This window comes from Diadema antillarum, unplaced genomic scaffold, assembly GCF_040938485.1.
Source record: "Diadema antillarum isolate AM-2024a unplaced genomic scaffold, OU_Dant_1.0 seq00001375_RagTag, whole genome shotgun sequence".
Lineage (NCBI taxonomy): Eukaryota > Metazoa > Echinodermata > Echinoidea > Diadematoida > Diadematidae > Diadema > Diadema antillarum.
The window spans coordinates 104,956-119,738 of NW_027272135.1; the positions used below are offsets into that span (position 1 = coordinate 104,956).

Consider the following 14,783-nt stretch of genomic DNA (forward strand, 5'->3'; position numbering starts at 1 on the left):
GAAATAAATTATGATTGACTCAGATATGTGTAGCGTAGAAGCAGTAGTAGTAATAGTAATAGTAGTAAGTGTAGTAGTAGTTGTAGTAGTAGTAGTAGTAGTAGTAGTAGTAGTAGTAGTAGTAGTAGTAAGTAGCAGTAGTAGTAGTTAGTAGTAGTAGTAGTAGTAGTAGTAGTAGTAGTAGTAGTAGTAGTAGTAAGTAGTAGTTTGTAGTAGTAGTAGTAGCAGCAGCAGCAGCAGCAGCAGTAGTTTGTAGTAGTAGTAGTAGTAGTAGTACAAATAGTAGTAGTAGTAGTAATGGTAGTAGCAGTAGAAGAAATTATGGTGGTAGAAGTAGTGGTAATTGGTGTGCAAGAACAGTAGTAGAAGTAAAACGGTGGTAGCATGATGGTAGTGGTATCTGTCATGGGAAACCATGGGTTGATTTATTGTAGACATGATCTTCGATGTGAAATTGGTTCTGAAACTCTCTGCAAGTGTCTGGATAAGGATTATGTTATCTTCCCCTATGTTGTCTCTACACTGAAAGTGATTCCGCCGCATGAAAGTGGAAATTTTTGAGAGAGCGATCATGCAGTCGGGCCCGTGCCAATGCTCCTCAATTTCGAAAGCAATATTTCGGCAAGAAGGACGCTTTCGTAGAAACTAGCCACTGCCCTTGAGTATTGTATATCACATTAATGTGCCTGTCAAGTGTGTAGAGAGCTCCCAACTGTCGCATTGATATTAAAAGTCAACTGCTGCCATTCCGTTTGTTTCCATCTCGCAGCTCCCTTGATTGGTATCCGATATGGCGGCCATGCCGGCGGGTCTTATCACGATGGGCTCGGAGCCCCTGAAGCAGTTCCGGGCGCGGTTCAAGTTCGAGGGCAGGAAGGAAGATGAACTGGACTTCAACAAGGGGGACGTCATCACAGTCACGCTGATGGTGGATGGAGGATGGTGGGAGGGGATGCTGAACGGCAGGTCCGGCTGGTTCCCTAGCAACTATGTCAAGGAGATCAAACCCAAAGGTGAGACCACGCCCACAAAGTTGTGTCAAGATTTCTGTGCTCAAACCCTCTTCCCGTCCCCCCAGCCCCCCACACCCTCTTCATTTTACTTAATGATATTACTACCAGAAGTGAAGTGAGGTAGTTCATGCCATGTCAAACCCAAAGGTAAGACCATGCTCACAAAACTCTGTCAAGATTTCTGTGCTCTAGCCATCTTCCCCTTCCCCCCCCCCCCAGCCCCACCCCCAGCCCTCCACCCCCTCTTCCTTCTTCGTAATGATGTTAATACCAGAAGTAAAGTGATGTAGTTCATGCCACAAACTGTTTCTTCCTGTACGTAGTAATTAGTTACCTGTACGTCATGGCAGTGCAAACAAGGGAAAATGAAAGGATGAATAATTATATGCATTTGTAAAACAATCTATAACACATAGCCTTCATTCAAGACTGCAAAAGCATTATGTTTGATGGCTGCTTCCGAGTAAGATAAGCACACCCAAACGCAAAAGAGGGCTGGCTGCCGGGAAGTTTTCGACATCATCGATCCACCCGGAACTTGGTGGAGTGGGAAGATCATTTAGAACAGGAATTATGTGGCTTTGAGGTCTGCATGAACGTGAGTGAACAGAGACCAGGAAGTAATGCTCTGTGTGCAGTGTAGATTTTGGCTGCAATGCGAGTATAATCACACCCAATGTCAAGTATTATCACACCCAATGTCAAGTATAATTACCCCCAATTTCCTGCCAATGTGGAGAGCATACATGCATGTTTGTGGTTGGTGTGTGGTCAATTCTTCATGTTACAAGAGGAGGTTTAATATTTGTTCCAAAAAAAAAAATGTGGTTCTTAAGCTTAAAAGTTTAATGTTTACTCTAAAAAAAATGTGGTTCTTAAGCTTAAAGGGATGATATAGTGATGGTGGAGATGAGGATTTGGTATTAAACTTTTATGAGATATCAAGAAACAACTTATGAAATAGTATAGAAAATACCATTCTAAGAGGACTTCAAAGTTTATTTTATGGAAATTGGTTTTGGAATTGCTGAAACATCCAAAAACAAAGTGAAACAAAGCGACCATCATAAAATGTGGGTCCCACCTTTTATTATTATCGCTCTTTTTGGATATCTCAGCCATTTCAAATCCCATTTTCATCAAATAAACGTTGAATTCCTCTTGGAATTACTTGCTCTTTCATATTTTATTAGAGGTTTCTCATCAGCTCACCAAAAAATGACAAAACCTAAAGTTGGGTCTCAACCAAAACTATACAATCCTTTAAAGCTGGCCTGTTTTCATCTGTAAAATGTCAGGCCATTGAATCTTCCATCAAATATGGTGGGGGGGGGGGGGTGTGGAGGAGAAAAGCAGGAACATATCTTCACATTTGAACATGTTTTCATACTTTTGTGTATGTGTGTGTGTGTGTATGTTTGTTGGATTGTGCTGAACATTATTTGCATATTCTATTACAGTTGAAGGCATTTCTATGATGGTTTGAGGTGAATTTTAGGCGAAATCTCTTTTTCAGTTTCAGTTTCACGCTATGAAAGGACAGACAAAACATATACTGTGTTTAGAATATGTAGAGGGTTTTTTTTTTTGGGGGGGGGGGGGGTTAACATATCACTTATCTAGAAATTAGTGCCATAGCATGCACATAATATGAATCTTACTCTGGCATACCTTCTCCTGATGAATTTGATCTTTTTCATTTGCAAATTGATATTTTAGTACTTGGTGAGATAAATGTTGCCCACTCAGTTCTTACTACTACCTTGAAACGTGATAATTGAGAGTCACTCCTATTCAGACTATGAGATAGTAGAACATGATACTCCCAGATTTGTTGAAGAGAATTTAAATGGGATAGTTGGTTTGGTTTGGTTTTTTCCGGGGGGGGGGGGGCATTATGCTTTATCTTTTGTGTGTCTGCCATTGACTCAAGGTTGCACCATCTTTTGTGTATTGAAAGTATGCCTCACATTAATCCCGGGACGCTCCGTATACACAGTTACACACTGTGGGAGCGTCCTGAGTCAATAGAGTGCTATATCGGTAAGCTTGAAAAACATACACAGTCTGTCACAGATTTTCGCACCTCCGTAAGTTTCGAATATCACGAGGAAAAAACGTACTTTTATAGTATACATAAGATTCTTATCTAATTAATACCCTTCGTTCACCTTGTTCTTGTTCACACTGGTCCAATGATCTTGAAAAAACGTTTTTTTCACGGCCATATACGGGTCCGTAGTCCTAGCTCCCCATCCCATTCACCATTTTCGAAATCAGTATGCAGTACACTGCGCACGTAAATATTCATGTGCCGGCGGAGTCGCAATGCGTTTAGCCTTCTGACAAGGCCTGCGCGCGCGCACCCACCCAGAAAGCAACTCAATATACAGCGAGAGGGTTTGCCAACAGTATGATAAAGCCTTGCCACAAAGCTACACGACTTGACGGCCAGCGCATGCGCACAAATCTCAAATCCATTGACCGTATAAGATGTAGTTCTCCCGAGTTCCTCTCGACCGAGTCGCATTTAACTCATCAAACCGAGCAGAAAGGGACTATTGCCAGAACCAAAAGTTGAACGCAGTCAGTCTTCAACATTACATCTTCACCTGTAAGTCTTCATATTGCAGAATTTTTGCGATTTCATATTGATTTTTAGGCGCTACACTTCGCCTGTCATGATCATGTCTGCTACAATGCGCAGCCCCAACACTGCGTGTTGGGGCTGGTCGCAGTTAGCCTCACATATGATTGTATGACATTCGAACGCCAAAGTACATTCCATTGTGAGTGTGGATGGAATCAAACAAGGAAGTGTTGAGGTGTAAAAAAAAAGCCACAGTTTCTACTGATGTACTACTTCCTGCTGGTGAACTTCCTACTTTGAATATATCCTACAATGTTTGTTGCATCTGATAAGCCTAGTATTTGTGCATGTCCTTTTATAAAAAGTGAGTGCATTGTAAATTATGATGAGAATATACATCGTGTAAGTCATCATAACGACTTTAAACCATATGTGTGGGCTATCTACATGCAGGTGTTAGTATGAGTGTGTGTAAAAAATTGTACATGTGTCATCAGTTGGCCAATTTACAAATTCAAATTCATTGATTTAATCTTGATGACCTATTAACTCTTTGCATGCTGTGAGTGCCAATTGACACACACACACACACACACACACACACACACATATACACACACATACACACACACATACACTATACACACACATACACATACACATACACTATACACACACATACACATACACATTCACATACACATACATTGTATACACACACACACACACACACACACACACACACACACACACAAGAAACACTATTGCACTGTACACACTGTCCAAAGTCCCTGGTGTGGAAAGGGTTAATCACATTTTTAGTTCATGTGTTCCTAATAGCTATTCGGTACTTGGAATCCCATGCAAATAGTTGTGGCTATAAAATGATGATGCAGATCCTAATCACAGTCACATGATAGAATGAGAGCGGACACATGACCAGACATTTATTATGCCTTTTAGACCCACAGTTTTGCTTTTTAATACGACTGGTCATTAGTGCAGTATAATGACCAGTCATTAGTGCAGTATAATGACCAGTCATTGGCACTCTCATGTTGATTTTTATCACTTTAATATTCAGCATAATGGCTGTCACTGAATTTTATTGGATGACAGGGATCTGCTTTATCATTTCATAAAACAAATAATGCACATCATCTTGTTCAGGCATTAGTATGATTACCCACATGCGGTACTTTCGAAACATTCCAGTCACCCTCAGCTATCTCCTCAGGCGTGTTAGACTGTTCCAAAGGTGCCTTTTGTGGGTAATTCTTACTAATGCTCCCACTGATGTGTATTATTTGAATAATAACGTTGTATGTCATGCATGTCTTAGCAACTTAATTCTCTTCAGTATTAACAGCTTTTATCACACTGTTTATCAGAACTATAGTAAATTGAATGAAATGAAAATGGTGTAGTGCACCAGGCAGTACCAGTCAGTCGTAAACATTTCTCCTGTTCGGTAAAGTGACAGCTTTGGTAGGATATGGATGTATGTTTGTTTTCATGTGCACACATAAGGAAACTAGAATAGACAGATTGGGCATTGGAATAGCAAATACAATATGTGACCCTCGAGTGATTTTAACACCTATGGATTCATCCAATGAATGTTGCATGGTTGCATTCACAGTGCATTATGTATTGTTTTATCTTGATGATTGCGTTACTCAATGAACTTTTGAACTTTCTTTTTTTTTTTTTTACTTAGAAAAAATAAACAGGAAAGATTTTTGTTTGGCATTTATTTATTCTGGAGGTGTTACAAAGTGCAGACATGTGTGGGATATTCCTTCCTGTTGGTGAAATTCCTATCATTGTTTGCATTATTTGTGCAGTAACTTTTAATTGTTAAAAGTCTTTTAACTGTGACATGCAGGTATATTTGTGTGTTTGTTGTTTTTCTTTTGTTATCCTTTTGAAATACTCCATTCACCGTACTGGAATATTTATCCAGGTTTCTGACTGATTACACCTCTGAAGGATTTTTTTTCAGTTTTTTTTTCAAGTGTTTTTCCCACACAAGTGACAAAGAATTAATGTAATCACAGCTTGCTAATTTTAAGATCTCTTAAATATTTTCTGCCAGTGTTTCAGTTCAGCAATTACCAGTCCAGTTGCAATTGATCAGATCTTTAGCTAGTGAAGTTCAATTTTATTGGATACTGTTTTTCCTGCGTAATTTTCCAAGTAATGTGTAAAAATACTGAATTGCAATACAACGTGCTGCCTTGTATACCTTTAAAGTATTCCCCTAAAAAGACAAAACAAATGATTTGGGATATTTATCATCTTACAAAAAGAAGAGAACTCTAGTTGATGGTACAGGCACTTTTAATTTCAATCTTGTTGTTGTTGTTGTCCAACAACAACAAAACTTTTGGTTCATTTTACATCTTTGTTTGGCACGAGTTGTTCATTTTGTTTGTTATGCTAGAAACTGATTATGCATCTCCATGTACATGTATCAGTTTTATTACAATAATCTCATTTTCTCAGTAGTCATGTGTCAGGAATTTGTGCTGGAAGTTTATAGCTGCTTACCTAAGTCTCTTCTCAACAATTTTTTGTTTTTTCTGCGGCAAAACTTCAAATTCAACTTGAAGATTGTTCTGGCTGCTTCAAATTCTTCCAGTGACTGTTTGGCTAGGGCAACTAAATTTCACTGTTTGGCAAGCAAAATGAGTGAGCACTTGCCAGTTGACAAGTATGGGACTTTCACCAAAGTGTCCATTTGAATAACTTTGAGTGATATCTTTTGTCATAATTTGTCCTAGCCTCACTGTTTACGTGTTTTTCATGATCTGAGTTAGCGTTGTGGTTGTATTCTGAAGCACCCTCTTATAAATCCCCCCTTTAATAGCCAAAAGACAGGGCTTAGCTAAGTTTTTTTCTTTCTACCTTTTGAAATACCACCAATGAATGATGAAAATTGACAGGTACAGCATCAAAACAGGAAAGTGTGGTTTCTTGGATCATAAGGGTTAAACTTGGCTGATTTGGCTGACATAGCTGGGGGGATGGTTCAGACTGTCACAAACTTGGCGATGATAGTGCTGGCAAATATTTCTGTGGGTTACCCCAGAAACAGTATTGCAGGGATTAGGCATGCCACCACACTCAGTGAAAAATCCCTTTGTGGGAAATGATGCACTGCCTGGACACTTGCTCTTGGTTGGGATGTACAGTTGAACCTCTCTTATCCGGCCTCCCTTTATCCGGATCTCTCTATTATACGGAAGCAATCTTGCCGTGATTTTTTTAAAAATAATTACGGGAGGAAAGGGGAATTCCCAACTCCTTGAGATCTCCTACACAAACACAATGAATTACATATACTTGATACATTTCTTGATAATCATTTAGGTAAATCATCCCAAGAATTTATAAAAGAAAATGATTTCATATTTGCAAACACGAACCTCTATTTTGGGGTCTGTTTACTGAGTGTAACAATGAAAAGTTGCAGTATACACATTACTTATCCGGATGAGCCCCGGTCCCGACTTGTCCGGATACGAGAGGTTCAACTGTAATGTCATTCAAGTTACCTCAGAGCACACCCCACAAATATTTTCCTGCAGGAAAATTTCTTGTCTTAACCCATTCAATACTGAATTCCGAAATCCCCAAAGACTTAGTACACAGGCCACCAGGTTCCCGTATGGAACGGGTTAACACAAGGTTTTACTTGTTGAGATTTTTGTTTCCCAAACTTTTCTGCCGTGAAGTTACCCACAAAGACTCCGTGATTCCCTTCACACTCGTCCAACTTTCCTCAGATTTGAACGAAAAACAACATGCTGCTTTGAAGTCTTGCATTCATCCGACTTTGCGGTGGAAGTAACCCCTCCTTAAATGTTGTGGAATGGGGTTTGTTTTACCCCAGCTCCCCCTCCTCAGCCCCTCCTAACCCTAACCCTAGCTCCTCCCCCTTTCCCCTCCTTCTCTCCCCCCTCCCCCCCCCCCCCCCCCTGCTTTCCCCTGCCTTTGTACCTTCAGGTGTTTTCCCTCCTTGCCCTTCCTGTGAAGAACACAGTTTTGGCCCAGGTGTCTTCTCTGCCTCGTGAACTCTAGGCAGGGAAGCTTCTCCTCAAAGTCTGATTTGTCTCCTGGTCATCCAGGGCCCAAGGAACCCACTGACCGACCAGCTTGACCAGGTCAAGCAAGAATTGGGACCAGGAAAAGATACAATACTTTTGCTTTACTCAACAGTGAGGTGCCACACTTCCCTGCTTTCAATCACGATTTTCTCAGGAATAATATGTTGTAAAGATCATATTGTTTGTGCAGGATTAATCTTGAGAATGATAAAAAGAATTGAGGTAAGCCCATGATATGCCCTGATTTATTCATATTTATGATTTATTCCATAGTTAACATAACTTCAGTCTCATTGAACGTTAAAGGGGATGGCTAGTAACTGATCAGTGGGAATCAGTGGGAATGCTGGGGGTGATTGTTCCAATCCTTGTGGGATTCATTTAAGAGTACATTATCTATTGTTGTGTGAAAATTATTTGCTTCAGAATGGTCTCATATTCAAGTAATGTGCAATTTAATGTTTCCAGGTTAGCATGCCTGTACAGTGATGGGGCGCTCGAGACTCTTTTGAGACCATTTTGATGCAAATAATTTTCACACAACAATAGATATATAATGTACTCTTAAATGAATCCCACAAGGATTGGAACAATCATCCCCCAGCATTCCTAGTGATACCCACTGATCAGTTACTAGCCATCCCCTTTAACATCACAAACCTGAAAAGGTTAGACAGTTTACATTTGAATAGGAAATGACTGAACATTTCATGTATATATACAAACAAGTGAGTATTCAACTTTAAGTGGACAGATCCCAAATTTCCTGTTGGCCAGTGGGAAAGAATTACAAAGATCTCTGATATCTAAAGTAAGTTCTTTATCTTTTTATTCAATTTTTGAGTTGAATATGAACCAACAATATCCTAAGTAATGATCCCTAGCAATGATCCTTATTAGGACATTGTTTATTTACTCAAGGTAATTCAAGAGTTTTAAATGACAGGATTTGACAGAAATTCTGTATAATAGTTGATTATTGAAGGACAAATGCCAGAGACTCCACATATATGGTGTTTGAAGTCTTTGTGGGTTGCAGCTGACAGTGCGTCCTTCTGGCAGGCAACTTTTGGTGCTGTGATGGCGGTGTCGATGTATGGGTGACAGCCATTAGAAATGAGTCATTGTTGTGGATACTGTGAGTGTGTGTGTGTGTGTGTGCGTGTGTGCGTGTGTGCGTGTGTCTGTTTGTGTGTGTGTGTATGTGTGCGTGTGTCTGTGTCTGTGTGTGTGTCTGTCTATCTGTATGTCTGTCTGCATCTGTCCCCTACCCCTTCTTGTCCATGTGCCAAGTTTGATTCGTTGCACGCTGCGCAAACCACACCCCTCCTTGGTGCACACATGTTGCATGTGAGAATGTAGCAGCATGGACATGTACCTGAGTTGTGCCCTTTACATTTTAGAAAATTATTACTATCATCACAATCACACTGTTATCATATTTATTAATATTCACTGTATCATCTGATCATCAGAGCTCCAGCATAACACTTGCCTGTGCTGCTCCCAAACTCTGGAATGATCTACCATTACAAGTCCGGAAATCCCCAACAGTAGCAGTTTTTAAATCACGGCTAAAAACACATCTTTTTATTTAATTGTTTATTATTATCAAGCATATCAGAAGCTTTTGCAGCGCAGAAGAATATATGTCTATAGGTTTTGCGCTTTATAAATTGATTGATTGATTGATCGATTGATAACACCAGTACTGCACGAAATGCAAGGAGCGTGAGCAGCCTTCTTTCCCTATTTGCTATAACTGTTGCCACTTTCCTAATTTAATTGGGGTTGATGCCTAAATCATTACAGTACTTATGTAAAGCATAAAACTAATTGGCGTTGATGCCTATAAAATTATTACAGTACTAAAGTAAAGCATAAAACTAATTGGCGTTGATGCCTAAATCATTACAGTACTTTACATGTAAAGCATAAAACTAATTGGCGTTGATGCCTATTTCAAGCATTACAGTACTTACATATAAAGCATGAAACTGGAGATATTGGTACTTTCCTTTGCTGGGATTGATCAGCTATCAGTACTTTTATATCCGTGTAACAAAGAGAATGATTGTTTGGGATTTAAAAGCAGTCTGAACCAAGGGTTTTGAGTCTGAACCCTAGAGAAACAAAGAGAATTTCTGGTAGACCCATATCGCTATCCACTGTGGTACCTGTTCCTGTTTATCAAATTAGCATCATACTCCCCTCCCCCCCCCCCCCATATATCTTGGCTCTAACTCTACTACATTTTCTTTTCTATGTTATATGATTGCAGTCTTTTGAAATTGATTTTCCTGAACATTCTTTTTTTTTGGGGGGGGGGGGGGGGGGGAGGAGCGGCAGCAAAGCAGTGTTGCCATGTCGAACAGGTGGTATTCTGTGAAATCTGGATCTCTCATGGGCAACAGGAGACATTGGCTGACTTAAAGGGATTTATTAAAGGGCTTTATTAAAGGGATCGATTACCCAGGAAGTGTCGTCACTTGAATTGATGCACAACGCTTGTCATGCTCAGAACTGCATCATCAACCCCCCTATTCAGACGCGAGCCAGTTTATACCAAAACTCGATAAAGAAACAACGTATAAAGAATTATCGTATAGCCGATAGACCGTTTAGACTGTAATTTCGACCATTCCGGAAAAACGTTGTATAGATGTGCAGTTTCTCACTGCGCATGTTGTTATGGTCATGAGTGACAGGTACAAGGTCACCTTTCGTGCTCGCTCCCATTAAGCCCCGCCCAGATATACCGTTCTATGGTCGCCATACGTTCAGACGCATAATACACACGATGGAATGCTGATTCGTTATCAAGTTCTAGTTCGAAACGATGCTCTGACCGTCGTTTCGCTATACGTTGTTTCGTTATACGTCGTTTCGTTATCCGTCGTTTCGTTAGTCAGCGTTCAGACGTATAAATTCATTGTAAAGCTTTACCGTTTCGAATAGCTATACCGTTCGAGTATAAATTTTTTGCGTCTGAATGCCCTGTATGTGTTTTTCATGAAGAGTACTGAAACAAAACTTGTAATGTTGGAAGCAAAATGATACAATTTTGAATGTCTTTGCTTCTTGAGCACCTTCCCTGTGTATGAATGTTGAGAAAAAGTGATTAATCCCCTGGCTGCAACAGATGCAAGCCCTTGGGCAAGATATTTTATTCTAATCGCTTGGTCCGTAGGAGCGGTTGCTTAATTACAAGTGTGCAGTGTGTCCTTAGCAGCTATGTAAACAAAACAAATCAATACAAATTTGGTACATAAAATCATTATTCTTCCATCTTTATTCTTATTATTTTGCAAACAGCATGACTGCTTAGTGCTGCACGTACAATGTAGCTGCCCTGACAGGTCAGGTTACATGGCTTACAGTTCTGGCTTATAAGAAAGCCTTGATCAGCAAGTTTTGTATTTTTTTAAATAAATTCTTCAGCTGTTCACGAATCAGTCCTCTTAGTTTGGGGAGGGGGGACCAGGCACTTGAGAGAATGCCTTTTGATGAAGATTAAAGGCATAATTTACCATTTGCAGACGAAACAAAACCCCGGCAGTGTGCTTTAAAATAGTTCCAAAATGTGAGTTTGGGATAGAAACAACCACTGTAAAAATTTGAATCCGTATAATCAATGTTAAGTGTTGTTAAATAGACAAAATATGAACAATAGTTATACTAAAAATGTTGCCAGACTAAACCGTCTACAGTTTATGGTTTAATAAGAAAAATACTGATATCTCCTTACATTTCAGGCTTTATTGCAAAATTTTATATGGCAGGATGTTTTGTGATACAAGAGACCTACACATATGCATCAAATGTGATATCTTGAACATTTTTTTAAATCACTGTTCCCAAAGGTATACAGGACCTTTAAAGTGGCGCTAGCAATGGTCATGTGTGTCCTTTGGACATGCAGACTGTTTGTAAAGATGGGATTGAGTAATCAACCTGTTCTACTGCCAAGTGCTCTTACCACTGACCGTGGCCTGTGTGGAAGCGATTAATTAATACAAAGTATGCGTAAAACAACGTCTTTCCTCCTGCCCATTTCTGTCACATGCCACTTTTAGGAGAATCTACTTTTATGCAGAATTTAACACTTGCGCCTGCCCACTAAGATGTACCTATACATGCACATTATTCAACAAATATTAATTGTAAACAGTAACAGAGGAAGGGAGATATGAGGATCGGAGTATGAGTAAGCATATTCAGCATCATATAATATTGTCTTTAAATGGTTTTGACTCTTTGTAGTTATAAATTGCATGCCAAATCCGACCCTGGAAAGTAGCAAGGGTATGAGTTGAGAGATCGAGTGAGTTGGTTTGTGAAAGAGAGTGGGGAAAGAGCGAGAGACGTTGTGCTGAAGAACAATTTGTCAAAATAATGACAAATTTCTTTTTCCGCTGTTACAGCAGAGCTGTGATCGAGACCATCCTTTTAAATATTGTGCAGTGGTGACTTCACAATACCTCTGTCTGTAATGCATTCTTTTAACGAGGTTGACACTTGGACCAAGTTACTTTGTGGCTTTCTCAATCCCCACCCCCCCCCCCACACACACACATTTTTTTTTATTTTTTTTTAATGTGCACTGTAAAGTGGCTTGGCTGTTGTGCGGCCGAGTTGGGGAAACACCCACATTGAGTGTGAGGGGTGCTTTTGTGCCCCCCAAAACACATGGGCTGTTTGTCCATGTAAACACTCCTCCAAGTGCTGCAGCCGCTGACGTCATGTGTGGTGGGCTGTCCTGCCCACAAGTCAGCCCAAAACGAAGTCAAGTTCATCCACCTTGGAGCAGTCATCCGTGATGCCGTACTGCATGAGTAATCCTACTTGCATCAGGACACCCTAGTTCGTGACTCGTCTCTCTCTCTCTCTCTTTTTCCTTTCTTTCTCATCTTTCGTCTCTCTCCTGCCAGAAGTTGTGGCTTGAAAGAGAGAGGGAGAGCAAGAGATTGGAACCTCAACACCCCACACAACTTGAGGCCTCGTCACATCGGCAGTAGGGCGTCAAAATATCTGGTTCATCTTCGATTAATCCCGGCATTAATCGTCTGAACTTGGAAGCATGGTCCACTGCCTAATGATCGGTTTGACACACACGTAACCCACCACACGCTGGCCGGCCCCCCACTGGGCTCTCTCTCTCTCTGGCTCACTGGCCTGCTTGCTTGTTGGTCGACTCATTCAATCACATTCATCATCGCTTGTCATAACTTTGGATGCCGTTGCCCGGTTACACACCAAATTGGTGCATGGACGAATTGCTCCCAAGCCAGCACTCTCCCCTCGGATGCTAACCAACGGCCAGGGGGAGCAACTGGTGTAGTGACCTGACAAAAGCTGCTTTTACTTCTGTTTCCCCAGCCAGCAATTCCCCACCCCCCTCCCCTTCCTTCCACCACCCCCTCCCTGACCACGCTTGTGACAAATGATTACGGGGCAATGTTAACGACTGTGGATAATTGAATCGCCAACTGTGATTTCAGGGGGGACACCCTTTGTGGATTTGCTGTCTTCTATTTTCATCCACCTTACAACTGTTGTATCTTTGCGCCAGTGCCGTGTCGATGGTTTGAATGTGCATGCCGACAGGAGTTTGACTCAACGGGAACGGACGGGCCAGCCTTTTTCCTCTTTCTCTTTGCTTTTCATTAACGCCTTCGTCGTCACCTTTGGGCGTCCCGGATGCGTACGATGGTCGTGATGTGTCTGTGCTGTTGCAGCGCGAAACGTTCGTTGAAGCAGACCGACCGGTCTGCCTCATTCGAATACATTTTTGCCCAAAAGGAAAGGAGTAAGTAGGCATTGGAATTGCTTAATCGATTGTTTTTTCACCCCCACAAGCCGTACACCATTGTATCATTGTTGGTGACATGGTTGATCGAGTTGTATTTGTTGTTTTGTCTGTTCTATGCATTTAACAATTCCTAACTCGAGAGGGAGGGGTTGGAAGGCCATTAGATTATTATTTCCCAGTTGTCACCCCGGTGAATATGTGCAGTGGGGTATGATGAGGGCAGTTTCATTTGGCTGCACACAACAAACAACAGAAGGCACTGGTGGGACCAAGGGAGTGTGGGGGTCCTTGAATGAAAGTACAACTAAACAACAGGTTTGCAGCTGCTCAACTGATGAGCTCTTGAGTGTCTGTTTAGATGAATGAACATATGAGGGGCCCATTTGTAACACACTCAAGAGTCCTGCTTTGCAAGAATTTAGATCTTGTGCTATGCCATGTCAACGTGTCACATTTCCAAAGCAAATCTTTCGCATTTGTGTGGGCCTCTCGACAAGCCCCAAACAGATAACTGTCCATTGTGATTATCTGTTTACATCATGTACAGTTGTGCATAGGGTATGAAGAAACCACCTAATCAAAATAAAATCAAAGGAAATTCCCAGAAATATCCAGATATTTCAGATACGTCAACACTTTGCTGTTGTTTTGAAGCTGTTGTTTTTGTAGGGCCTATTTCCCAAATCTCCTTCTTGGTCGAGATAATATATGTAATCAGTGCATTACCAGACATTCAAAACAGATGTACATGTGTAGATGGCTTCTCTAGAATATAGATTTATGATAATTACCAAAAGATACATTTATTCCAAGTGCTAGACCTCAGAAAGTGCAAACTGTGACTATCATGATCCTGCACAGCTAATGTTTGCAGAAGGCCATGGAATGAAAGTCAGTCATTGTAAGAAAGTTAATGTTAAACCACTAAAACTGCTGTCTGTTTGAAAAACAAAAGTGACTGATGCCCAAAAATTATCAAAATGTATCATGCACTTTAGTTTTCACCACAGTTAACAGCTTGTTAGATAGAAATGGGTAGATACCCATGAAGACCTTTTGATATTAGTTCAGGTACTGAATGTGAAAATGAGCAATGTAATTAAGCAAACTGAAAAACCTTTACCCAGAGACGGTTCGAACGTCAGAATTAATTTTATTGACTGGTATTAAATATATTTAAGGATCATGAATGTAAATTTACCTCAGAAGCAGTCAGTGGTCTGATCCCGATGTGGATGTACCACATTGTATCGGCG

At 40.7% G+C, this 14,783-nt stretch overlaps 1 protein-coding gene across 2 annotated transcripts in view; it reads left to right on the forward strand.

Annotated features, from left to right (window-relative positions):
* LOC139708814 (rho guanine nucleotide exchange factor 7-like) overlaps positions 1 to 14,783 on the forward strand; it is a 93,351-nt gene that overhangs the window by 17,654 nt on the left and 60,914 nt on the right. For both annotated transcript variants that reach the window (XM_071620767.1, XM_071620768.1), the window contains exon 3: positions 770 to 1,013. In XM_071620767.1, coding sequence (XP_071476868.1) covers positions 791 to 1,013 — 223 coding nt within the window. In that variant the 5' untranslated portion in view covers positions 770 to 790. The remainder of the gene's footprint in view (positions 1 to 769; positions 1,014 to 14,783) is intronic.